Below are 12,065 nucleotides of genomic sequence, written 5' to 3' on the forward strand. Positions count from 1 at the left end.
ACTATTTGCTACACAGGACTATCTCCTATATGTGGAGGAAAGCTGGGTAATGGTAATTTCAAGATGGTATTTGCTCTATTTTCATTAAACTCTTTTCTTACATTTTCATCTTTGTGTCCATCTCTCTCCACCGCCACCACCACACATACACACATGCACGCACACACACACAAGCACACCCTACCCACTCTTCCCACCAAATTGAATATTCAGTGCCTCCTCTCTAAATCACCGAGTCCCTGTTAGAATCCAACTCTGGGTGACACCAAGATCAGCAGAACCTCCATTTCCTCCTCTCTTTTCCCAAACCTTATTATGAAAGCCCCACATGGAACTATGTCAGGGCTGCAAGTGAAGCCATTCAACATTTTTCCCCATTAAAAAAATTTGAGAACTACAATATGCATAAAGTGCACATAATATAAATGTTGTTTATATTTAATTTAATTGCTGAGACAGGGTCTCACTCTGTTGCCCAGACTAGTCTCAAACTCCTGGCTCAAGCAATCCTCCTGTCTCAGCCTCCCAAAGTGTTGCAATTGCAGATGTGAGCCACCTTACCTGGCCAAATATTCAGTTTAATAATTATAAAGCAGATATCCATGTAACATCGTTAGATCACCACTAGCATCCCAGAAGCCCCCAATGTGCCCCTTTCCAATCATAAACCTCTCTCTAATCCTTATAGGTAACCATTATCCTGACTTTTGTAATAATTTTCTTGCTTTTAAAATGTAGTTCTGGCCTAGCATGGTGGCTCACGCCTATCATTCCAGCACTTAGGGAAGTCAAGGTGGGTGAATCACCTGAGGTCAGGAGTTCAAGACCAGCCTGGCCAACATGGTGAAACCCTGTCTCTACTAAAAATACAAAAATTAGCCGGGTGTGGTGGCGGGCACCTGTAATTCCAGCCACCCAGGAGGCTGAGGCAGGAGAATTGCTTAAACCTGGGAGGTGGAGGTTGGAGTGAGCTGAGATCACACCATAGCACTCCAGCCTGGGTGACAAGAATGAAATTCCATCTCAATAAATAAATAAATAAATAAGAAATAAAATGTAGTTCTGGCTGGGCATGGTGGCTCACACTTGTAATTCCAGCACATTGGGAGGCCAAGAACGGAGGATTGCTTGAGCTCAGGAGTTCGAGACAAGTCTGAATAATACAGCAGGACCTCCTCTCTAGAAAAATTTAAAAATTAGTTGGGCAAGTTGGCATCACCTGCAGTCCCAGCTACTAGAGAGGTTCAGATGGGAGGATCACTTAAGCATGGGAGGTCCAGGCTGCAGTGAGCCGTGTGTGCACCACTGCAGACCCTGTCTCAAAAATCAATAAAATAAAATGAAATGAAATGTAATTTTACCTATTATGTGTCAGTCATAAACAAGATAGTTTAGTTTTGCCCCTTGAATATTATATAAATGAAATCATATTATACATATTATTTTCTGTATCACTTCTTGCACTCAATAATCTGTACTTTTAAGATGTATGTTGCTGAGGCTGGTTCAAGACCTGTGTTGTGCTTCCAATAAGGTAGTCACTAGCTACATTTGGCTAGTGATAGTGGCTAATGCGACTGAGGAACTGAATCTTTAATTTCAATCATTTTAATTATTTTTAAATTTCAAAGCTGACAATACGGTTGTTAGAAAGTGCATGTTTGCAACAATTTGGGTATATGATGCTACTTTTTCAACTGCAAATTTTATGAAATCTAAATATAGATTAAGGTGTTTTTGTTGTTGTTGTTTTTTGTTTTAAAGATGGGGTTTCACCATATTGGTCAGGCTGGTCTCGAGCTCCTGACCTCAGGTGATCAGCCCACCTCAGCCTCCCAAAGTGCTGGGATTACAGGTGTGAGTGTTTTTTGTTTTTGAGATGGAGTTTCCTTCGTCAGCCAGGCTGGAGTCCAATGGTGCGATCTTGGCTCATTGCAACCTCCATCTCCTGGTTTCAAGCAATTCTTAGACCTCAACCTCCCGAGTAGCTGGGATTAGAGGTGCCCGCCATCACACCCAGTTAATTTTTGTATTTTTAGAGGAGATGAGGTTTTGCCATATTGGCCAGGCTGGCCTCAAACTCCTGACCTCAGGTGATCCAACTGCCTCAGCCTCCCAAAGTGCTGGGACTACAGGCATGAGCTACCTAACATCCAGCCAGATTAAGTATTACTATTATTATTATTAACTTTCTCCCTAGATTTCTCAGCAGAACAGATTAAGTTTTTTTGATAAAAATTTAGCAACAAAATTTGGACTTTGGTTTAAAAAAGTTAGTATGGAAAAAAGAATGTAAACTCCACAATTAATTTTTATGCTAATTACATGTAGAAATGATAGTACTTTGGATATTTTGAAGACTTAGTATGAAAACAGACTATCTCATTAATAGCATAATGATAACATGTTTAAAGGATAATATTTTGGATACATGGGTGAAATAAAATATATTAATGTTTCACCTGTTTTCTTTTTAGTTTTATTTTTTAAGTGACTACCAGAAAAGTTAAAATTATGTATGTGGCTTGCATTAGGTAATAGTGCTGCTGTAGAGTATTCCATTGAATCATTATACTGCAATGTACTGATTCATCTACTGTGGATGAATGCTGAGATTTTTCTAATTTTTACTTATTACAAACAACGCTGCTTTGAACATTCTTATACTTGTATACTGATAACATTTTTGCCTGAGTTTCTTTAGAATGTAATAATAAGGGTACAAAATTGCTTTCCTAAAAAGTTGTGCTATTTCAAGTGGCAGATTGAGAAAATGTCAGGTCTGTACCCATCCAACCGCTACCAAATCCCTAAAAGTTATAGAACAGAAATAATTTTAAATCCACAACCTTAGCTCAAAATGTGGAAGCAGTTCTACAAATGCTCCTTTATCAGAAATACTCAGTTATTGGTTGGGACAGGGCAGTAGGAGAAGCCAGAGGCACGTCAACCCCATATCCTTCTTCCTTGGGCCAGGCAGCAAAGAGTGTCTTCCTCCAGGCAGGAACAATTGTCTGAAAGTGGGCAGCGTCCTGGAACCCTGGAGGAAGGGTGTACACTCCCTTACTAGCCATCTCCCACACCTTCCTTATTCTCAGAAGACTCCATCTGGAACACAACCCCCAGAGAATCGCACCTCTCCTCTAGGGCTAGAAAACAGAATTGTCTGGTTCTAGCATTTTTTTTTTCCTATCAATAAGATATCAGACAAGGGTGGGGGAAACTATTTTAAAGTTACCATAATTCCTCTTCTTAGATTACTATGATTGTCCTTTTTTGTTTTGTTTTGTTTTTAAGACAGAGTCTTACTCTGTTGCCCAGGCTGGAGTGCAGTGGCGCCATCTTGGCTCACTGCAACCTCCACCTCTCAGGTTCAAGCGATTCTCCTGCCTCAGCTTCCCAAGTATCTGGGATTACAGGCACCCACCACCATGCCTGGCTACTTCTTGTATCTTTAGTAGAGATGAGGTTTCACCATATTGGCCAGGCTGGTCACAAACTTCTGACCTCAGGTGATCCACCCACCTCGGCCACCCAAGGTGCTGGGATTATAGTTGTGAGCCACTGTGCCCAGCATGTGTTTTATTTTTAATTTAGAACTCACGTACGACTTGTCTATATAATATAATTACATTAGTTCAACGTAAGTTGAACTAATGATGTGACACATAAACTCTTGTGAAAAATGCCAGTTACTTCTAATGTAAGCATTTTTTCCAAAATCATTTATGTATCTAAACTAATTTCTTCTATAAATCAGTAAAAAAATGATAAAACAATTCAACAGGAAAATGAACAAAGGACAGGAAGCTCAGAGAAGAAACAGGAATGTTCAATAAACATATGAAGGTATTTAATTAAATTCATTAGTAATCAGAAAAATTCAAATTTAGATGGAATCCCTTTTATTCACCTACAACATCAACAGAAAGTTGGAGAATACCCAGTGGTGAAAAAGTGTAGGGAAATGAATGCTGTCATATTCTATTGACAACAGAGTAAGTTGGCCAACATTTTTGAGGGCAATTACAATTTTATGTCTACATAGTCATAAATACCCCATACCCCAACAATTCCATTTCTAGATATTTATTCTACAGGAATAATTTCCTATGTTCACCAAGAAGCATGTGCAGGGATTTCATTGAAGCTATGCACATAACAAGAAAACTAAACGTAATCTAAACATTCATCAATGGGGTAATTATTAAATAAACTATGACGTATCCATACTATGGACTATGCAGGAGTTTAAATGAATGGGGTGACCCTTTAAGTACTGGGAAGGAAAGAAATCTAAGGCATATCATGAAGTGCAAGAATCAAGTTACAAGATGTTACCATCTATGTAAAGAAAAAGATTTTAAAAACCACACAACAAATCTATTTTGCTTTATGTAAATATGTATGTAGGCAATGGGAAAAAGTCTCGAGGAATATATACTAAATGCAGGGTAGCATTACCTCAGGGATGAGGGAGTAGGGCACAAGGAGGGTTTTTGTTATATCTGTTATTTCAGTTTTATTTTTTATTTATTTTTATTTTTATTTTATTTATTTTATTTTTTTGAGACGGAGTTTCGCTCTTGTTACCCAGGCTGGAGTGCAATGGCACGATCTCGGCTCACCGCAACCTCCGCCTCCTGGGTTCAGGCAATTCTCCTGCCTCAGCCTCCTGAGTAGCTGGGATTACAGGCACGCGCCCCCATGCCCAGCTAATTTTTTGTATTTTTAGTAGAGACGGGGTTTCACCATGTTGACCAGGTTGGTCTCGATCTCTCGACCTCGTGATCCACCCGCCCCGGCCTCCCAAAGTGCTGGGATTACAGGTTTGAGCCACCGCGCCCGGCATATTTCATTTTTATACATTAGAAATAAAATCATGGGCTGGGGGTGGTGGCTCATGCCTGTAATACCAGCACTTTGGGAGGCCAAGGTGGGAGGATCACTTGAGCCCAGGAGTTCGAGACCAGCCTAAGCAGCATAGGGAGACCCTGTCTCTACAAAAAATACAAAATTAGGTGGGCGTGCTAGGATGAACCTGTGGTCCCAGATACTTTGGAGGCTGAGGTGGGGGATCTCTGGAACCTGGGATGTGCAGGCTGCAGTGAGCCATGATTGTGCCACTGCATTCCAGCCTGGGGAACAAAGTAAGACCCTGTCTCTGGGGGAAAAAAAAAAAAAAGAGAGAGAGAGAGACAGGAAAAAAAGGGAATATAACCATGTATTATTTGTGTGATAAAAAATAAATTTAAATTGCTTCTTACTTTAAAGAGAGTTCACCAAATTTAATTCTAAAATAACCATAGGATTGCAATCAACAGAGGTTGATTTGGGGTATGGAGGGGAAATACATTTTCTCAGAAGTACAGACCTCAAAATTCTGGACCAAGAAGGATCTTACAATGCAGTTAGTTTTTTTTTTTTTTTTTTTTTTTTTGTCATTTTTGGAGAGAATATACTCACAGTTTCTCAGTCCAATGGTATGCCTTCCATACCTTTCCATTAATGGAAGAAATATAGTTTCCTTGGAAATTTCTGTAAAGAAACACAGTTTATATCCTTGAATAGGTAGGAAAAGAATGAACAGGATAAGAAAAAGAATCATGGCAACCTTGTCAGGGATATTCAGTTACAGAAAATAACACCTGCCTTCTAATTTCCAGAGCTATCAGCTTCCCAGTTTGCACAATTAATCAAGAAATAATGCAGGGCCACTGGCACAAATGATGAGGTGTCTCCTGAAGCTTAACTTCCTATCCGTCCAATCTCTTAGACAGATGATGCCAGTTAATTACTTTGAATGTAAGTATTTTATCCAAAAGCACTTAAGTTCTAAACAACTCCTTCTACAAATCAATACAAAAATGGTAAATAATTCAACAGAAAATGGGCAAAAGTCTATCATTATCAACAAAGAAGAAGAAAGAAACCCTATGCCAGGTAACACCAAAGCTTTGGCCCAGTGTCCTCTGCCGAAACATCCTAGGATTTTTCTTTCCACTTCTATTACAACCGATCTGATTTAGCCCCTTCACACTTTACTCCTAGGTTTTGCTAGACCTTTCTATTTGTCTTCCTGAATTAAGGTTTCTCCTCTAGGGCACTCTACATATGGATTCTAAAATAATCTTTTGCATGTCTATACTTGAACATAAAGCAAAAAACAAAATAAAATAATCTTCCTGTTTTAATCATTTCATCTCTCTTGCTTGAAAACTTTCAATGGCTCTCCATATCTCACTGTGTAACTTTCAAATTCCTGTAGCTGATAATCAAGGTTTTACATAATCATATCTTCATTGTTCCCTCATGTGATTCTGTGCAGCGAGATTGGTCTGAATTTCAACCATACCTGTAGCCACGCCTTTGCCTAGACTATACTCCCATTTTTTTTTTTTTCTATTTAACAAATTATAGCTACTCTTTAAGACCCAAGTAAAGTTTTAGCTTATCCATGTAGCTTTCCCTGACCTCCACACCTCAAGGATCACAGATTCCGGTAAATTCTAGCACTGATGTTCTGCATTATCTTTCAGTACTTAATTATATATACTTCCCTTTTTATGCCTATTCTCTCTCTTCCTTCCTATCACTTTCATGTTCTGGAGATGGTAGCATACTTGGCCCTGGGCTGGACACAAAACGAGTGCTACATATAGAAAACCAGGGACAAAGATGAGTTCCGGACAAAACTAAAGGACTGAGTAATCATGTTAACAACCCACACTCCTACATATGCTAGGCACCGATGCAAGTATTTCATGTATTCCTCACCTAAATTTCACAACAATCCTGTGAAATGGTAACTAGCATAATCTCCAGTTTAAAGATGAGGAAGGGCCAGGCTCATGCCTGTAATCCAAGCACTGAGGCCAAGGGGGGCGGATCACCTGAGGTCGGGAGTTCAAGACGGGTCTGACCAACACGGTGAAACACTGGCTTTAAAATAAAAAATAAATTAAAAAAAAATAAAGTTGAGGAAACTGAATCACAGAACAGAATAACTTGTTCTGGGTCACCAAGCTAATAAATGACAGGCCTGGGTTCAAATCCAGGCAGCCTGACTCCAGAATCAACTCTTAATCACTTAGAGCATCATCACCGAGATGGGGAGAGGGGCAGGCTCCTGTAAAGAGGGTGAAGTGAAAATGGGAGGAGAGCAGCGGTTAAGCAATGATGTGATGAGGCTAAATAAAAATGCATAAGAAAACGAGTAAGGGTAAAAGACTAGAGTAAAAGTAAAAGACTGGAGAAGGGGCCTAACAGTAAAGGAGAATGAGGAGAAGGAAGAGTGGACAAGCAAAGGTGAAAGCAGAAAGTCAGCTGTCAGTATGGCTTGGGGAGATAAAGAAGGCCCAGGAAGGCCTCCAGGAAAAGGCTGCCACATCAGGCAGGACACAGAGGACAATGGAGGAAAGGTGATTCTTACAAGACAGTAAAGGTGCCGTTGTAGGTGTTCGGCTCTGGCACAGGCACGTGGCGGAGCTTCTGCTTTGGGCTGAGATCAATACACGACAGCGTCTCATCTCTGCAGGTACAGAGGTCACACATGTTGGTGCTTGCGGAGGCCTGTTCTTCTGGTGCAGTTAAAGCCTTATTTTGGGCGTAAGTTTCAGACTGCACCAGTGAATCCTGAGTAGGTTCTAGATCAGTAGGTGGACCTGTGACTTCAGTCAGGTTTTGACGCTGAGTCTGAACCTGGTCTGGACGAGGAGCTGTAGTCTTCTCCAGGGCTGCAGAATGTCCAGTCTCTGTCGTGGATTCTAGAGTTATGGCAAGCCTCAGATCTGGAGGCTGAGTTGAGGTCTCCTCCATGGTTGGAGACAGTTTTACCTCTGTAGTAGGTTCTGTCATGATGGTAAACTCCAGGTCCAGAGACTGAACTATGACTTGAGTCAGGTTTGCATGCTGAGTCTGACCCTTGTCTGAAGGTGGAAGTGTTACCTCAGGGTGTTTTGGAGGAGAAGCCGTAGTAGTCAGGGCTGTGGATGGTTCAACCTCTGTAGTGGATTCAGGAGTGATGGTAAGCCCCGGATCCAAATGTTGAACTGTGGCTTGAGTCAGGTTTGAATGCTGAGTCTGAACACGGTCTGGATGTGGACGTGTCACCTTAGGGTGCTTTGAAGGAACTATAGTCTTCTTCAGGGGTGTAGAATGTTCAACTTCCGTACTGGGTTCTGGAGTTAGGGTAAGTCCCAGGTCCAATGGTTGAACTGTAACACTGGATGACATTGAATGCTGAGCTTGATCCTGATCTGGTGATGGAACTGTTACCTCTTGATACACTGGAAGCTGGGGTACAACTTTCTTAGGAGGCTGAGTTGTGGTCTCCTGCATGGTTGGAAAAAGTTCAATCTCTGTCGTGGATTCTGGAGTGATGGTAAGCCCCAGGTCCAAAGGTTGAACTGTGACACTAGGCAATGTTGAATGCTGACTTTGATCCTGACCTGGTGTAAATGTCACCTCATAATGAGCTGGAGGTTGAGCTGCAACCTCCTTAGATGGCTCTGGAAGCTGAGCTGGGACCATCTGCTGGCTTGAAGGTTCTACCTCCTTAGGGGGCTCTAGAGCCTGAACTGTGGCTTCCTGCTGGATTGGAGAAGGTTCTGTCTTCAGAGGGGGCTCTGGAATCTGAGCTGGAACATCCTGCTGAGTTAGAGATGGTTTCACCTCTTGAGGGAACTCTGGAGGCAAAGATGGGGCCATCTGCTGGGTCAGAGAAGGTTCTATAATCATAGGGGGCTCTGAAGACTGAGCAGGGACTGCTTGCTGGACTGGAGAGGATCCTACCTCTTTAGGTGGCTCCAAAAGCTGAGTTGGGGCCTGCTGTAGGACAGAATATGGTTCAACCTTCCCAGGTGGCTCTGATGGCTGAGCTGGTATCTCCTGTCGTGGAGGAGGAGTGATCTCTTCCGTGGACTTCGGAGGATAACCTGAGGCTTCCTGCTGGGTTGCAGATGGTTCAACCTCCTTAAGGGGCAATGGTGGCTCAGCTGGGAACTCTTGCCAGACTGCAGAAGGTTCTATCTCCTTAGGGGAATCTGGAGTCTGAGCTGTGGCCTCCTGCTGGACTGGAGATTCAATCTTTTCAGGAGAATGCAGAGGTGAGGAACGGAGATCAGGCTGGACTAAAGAAAAGTCTGCCTGCTCAGTGGGAATAGGAAGGTTGTCCTGCTGGACTGGAATTGGTTTTATCTCTATATCTACAGTGACTGCTGTAGGTATGGGAAGCTCCAGATCCACATTTTTAACTGTGGTATTAGGCAAAGGTGAATTACTTCTGACTACTGGAGACAGATCTAGAGGTGAAAATGCCATCTCATTACTCAATGGACTGAGCTGAGTTGGAGGCTGAGTTGTGGGCTCTTGATGGACTGGAGGAAGTTCATCATTTCCAGGGGTATTTAGTTGCTGAATGATAATCTCTTGCTGATCTTTCAAACGTTGAAACTGCTTAGGGGACATTAAGGACTGAGCTGGGGTCCCCTGTTGGGTTAAAATTTCAACGTGATTAGTGAGATCTGGAGTCACTGTAACCATGTGATGCACAGGTTTAACAGTGACATTGTGCAATGTTGGAGGCTGAACTTGGTCATGACTTAGAGGAGAAACTGCTACCTCATGATGCTCTGGAGGTTGAGCTACAACTTCATTAGGGAGCTGTGGAGTCTGAGCTGGGGCCTCGTGCTGGATGAGAGGAGACTCAACCTCCTCAGGGGTCTGTGGATGCTCAGCTGCAGCCTCCTCCTGGGTTGGAGAGGGGTTCTCATCCTTAATAGGTTCTGGAGACTGAACTGAGGTCTCCTGTTGAATTGGTAAAGGTCCAACTTCTTCCAATGACTCTGGAAGCAGAGGTGGGGTCCCGTGCTGGGTGGCAGAAGATTCTACATCCTTAGCTGACCCTGAGAGCTGAGCCATAGCCTCCTGGTGGATTGGAGAAGTTCCCATCTCTGCAGTAGGCTCTGTTGCTATGGTAAGCTGCATGTCTGGAGGCTTAACAGTGACACTGGGAAAATCTGAATGCTGAGCTTGATGGTGACCTGCAGGTAAAACTGTTACTTCGTGATGTTTTGGAGGCTGAGCTGGGGTCTCCTGCTGGGTTGGAGAAGATTCAAGCTCCCCAGAAGACTCAGAAGGCTGAGCTGGCTGCTCCTGCTCACTGGGGGAAAGTTCAGGCTCCATAGGGGGACCTGGAGGCTCAGTTGGGGTCTCCTCTTGGATTACAGGTTCCATCTCTTCTGGAGGCAGAGCTGGGGTCTCCTCCTGGGTCTGAGAAGGTTCAAGCTCCCCATAAGATTCAGAAGGCTGAGCTGGCTGCTCCTGCTCACTGAGGGAAAGTTCAGGCTCCATAGGAAGACCTGGAGGCTCAGTTGGGGCCTCCTGTTGGGTTGCAGAAGGTTCTACCTCCTCTAGAGGCTGGGTTGGGGGCTCCTGCTGGGTTGAAGAAGGTTCTACCTCCTCAGGGAGCTGTGGAAGCTGCGCTGAGGCTTCTTGCTGGCGTGAAGAGGACTGGATCTCTTCAAGGGTCTCTGGATTTTGAGATTCAGGCTCTAGATGGAATTGAGACAGTCCAACTTGCTCAGGGGGCCCTGGAGGCTCATCTGAGTTCACCTGGAGTTCTGGCGGCAGGCTGCCGGGATACAGTATATCCATACTTGAATCTAAATACTCATCCTGCAATGTTTGTTTCTGATGCTGAGGTTTTGATACAAATCGATGTGGAATTCCCACAATCTTAGCAAGGCTCCAATGCTGAGCTGGATCTTTTTTCAGGTCCTTGGGAGAAACGATAAACTCCGTTGCTTTTGAATCCTGACTGTCTAGAGGTGGAACAAGTATTTCATCTGCCTGATGATCTGCAGCCTGATCTAGCTCTGCAGTTTGAACCTTACTTTCGTGGTAACGAGGCTGAACTAGGGTCTGCTTCTGATCCCAGCCGGGCATTGGACCCACCTGTGGGAACCTTTCTTGCCGAGTCAGCTTGTCATTCAGATCCGGGTGTGCAGACGGGAAGTGCTCGGGCCCCGCGGGCAGCTCTCCAGCTGAATCTGTGTCCAGAAATGGAACCAAATTCTCAGTCGATTCCTGGGGCGGGGCTGACCTCTGGGAGGAAGCAGAGGACCCCAGGTAATCAAAGCCCCCCGGGTCTGCCGAGGGAGTACGCGCATGGAGAGATTTCCATGGGAGATCGGAGGAGCGGGAAGACCGGGGCTCAGTCGGCCCCAGGGGGTTAGAGGTCAGCTGGAGCGGGTCCTTGACCCTCTCCAGAGGCTGAGCCTCCTGGATTAGTAGCCACAATAGTTGCCACGTGAGGAGGGGCCATAGGGCCCATAGAGATAAGCGGGACATGATAAGCGCTGGCGCCGCGCATGGAGCGGGAACCATTCTGGCAGCCCCTAGAGGCTGGCGTCCCTGACAAGCACGCGCCCCGCCCCGTCCTTTATGACATCTTTATTTACACTACCTTTATTAGGCTCGGGTCTAGATCTGCTCCATGTCACCAGGGCGATCTTATGTCACAATCCCACCCAAGTCCCCCTTCCCACCCCGCCACGCTGGAACACCCCCTCCACTCCCCTTAGTTAGGAAGGATTTGGGCCGCAGACCCGGGTGGGTCCCAGGACTCCAGCAGCCTGGTGGGGTGGGGTGGGGTGGGGTGGGGTGGGGTGGAGTGGGGTGGGGGCACGGCAGAGCTTCCCAGGGAAGTCACAGGACCTTGCCTCAGGATATTCAGAAGTGCTAGCCCAGTTCTGGCAGCCTGAACTCTTCCTCCGCCAAGGTGAAATCTGAGAATACTCCTCCTTCCAGGGAGAGCAAACTGACCTGCAAAATGTGTGCCAGTTAGGGTGGCAGGCAGAACGCACATTACAGTCATTTATTCCAAAATGTTGCCATTTTCGCTAAACTTTCTATATCTTTTGTTGCATGTTTGATCATTGATTCACGACCCTATTGGGTAGGGGCCTCCAGGGAATAAGCGAGGACTCCAGATTTTCTGTAGGAGGGCTGTTGGGGTGGGGAATTCAGTCTGGGAGAGAAGGCTTCAATCCGAGTGAAGAGCC

The 12,065-nt window shown here is 44.6% G+C and overlaps 1 protein-coding gene across 1 annotated transcript in view; it reads right to left on the reverse strand.

The window, feature by feature from the left end:
* The window catches only part of LOC141581878 (leucine-rich repeat-containing protein 37A3-like), a 47,976-nt gene extending 36,650 nt beyond the window's left edge, over window positions 1-11,326 (reverse strand). Inside the window, 3 exon segments of the mRNA XM_074388783.1 lie at window positions 5,467-5,538; window positions 7,433-11,280; window positions 11,282-11,326. Of these exon segments, the coding sequence (XP_074244884.1) occupies window positions 5,467-5,538; window positions 7,433-11,280; window positions 11,282-11,326 (3,965 nt within the window).
* Window positions 11,327-12,065: the final 739 nt, after the last annotated feature.

Source organism: Saimiri boliviensis, chromosome 17, assembly GCF_048565385.1.
Source record: "Saimiri boliviensis isolate mSaiBol1 chromosome 17, mSaiBol1.pri, whole genome shotgun sequence".
Lineage (NCBI taxonomy): Eukaryota > Metazoa > Chordata > Mammalia > Primates > Cebidae > Saimiri > Saimiri boliviensis.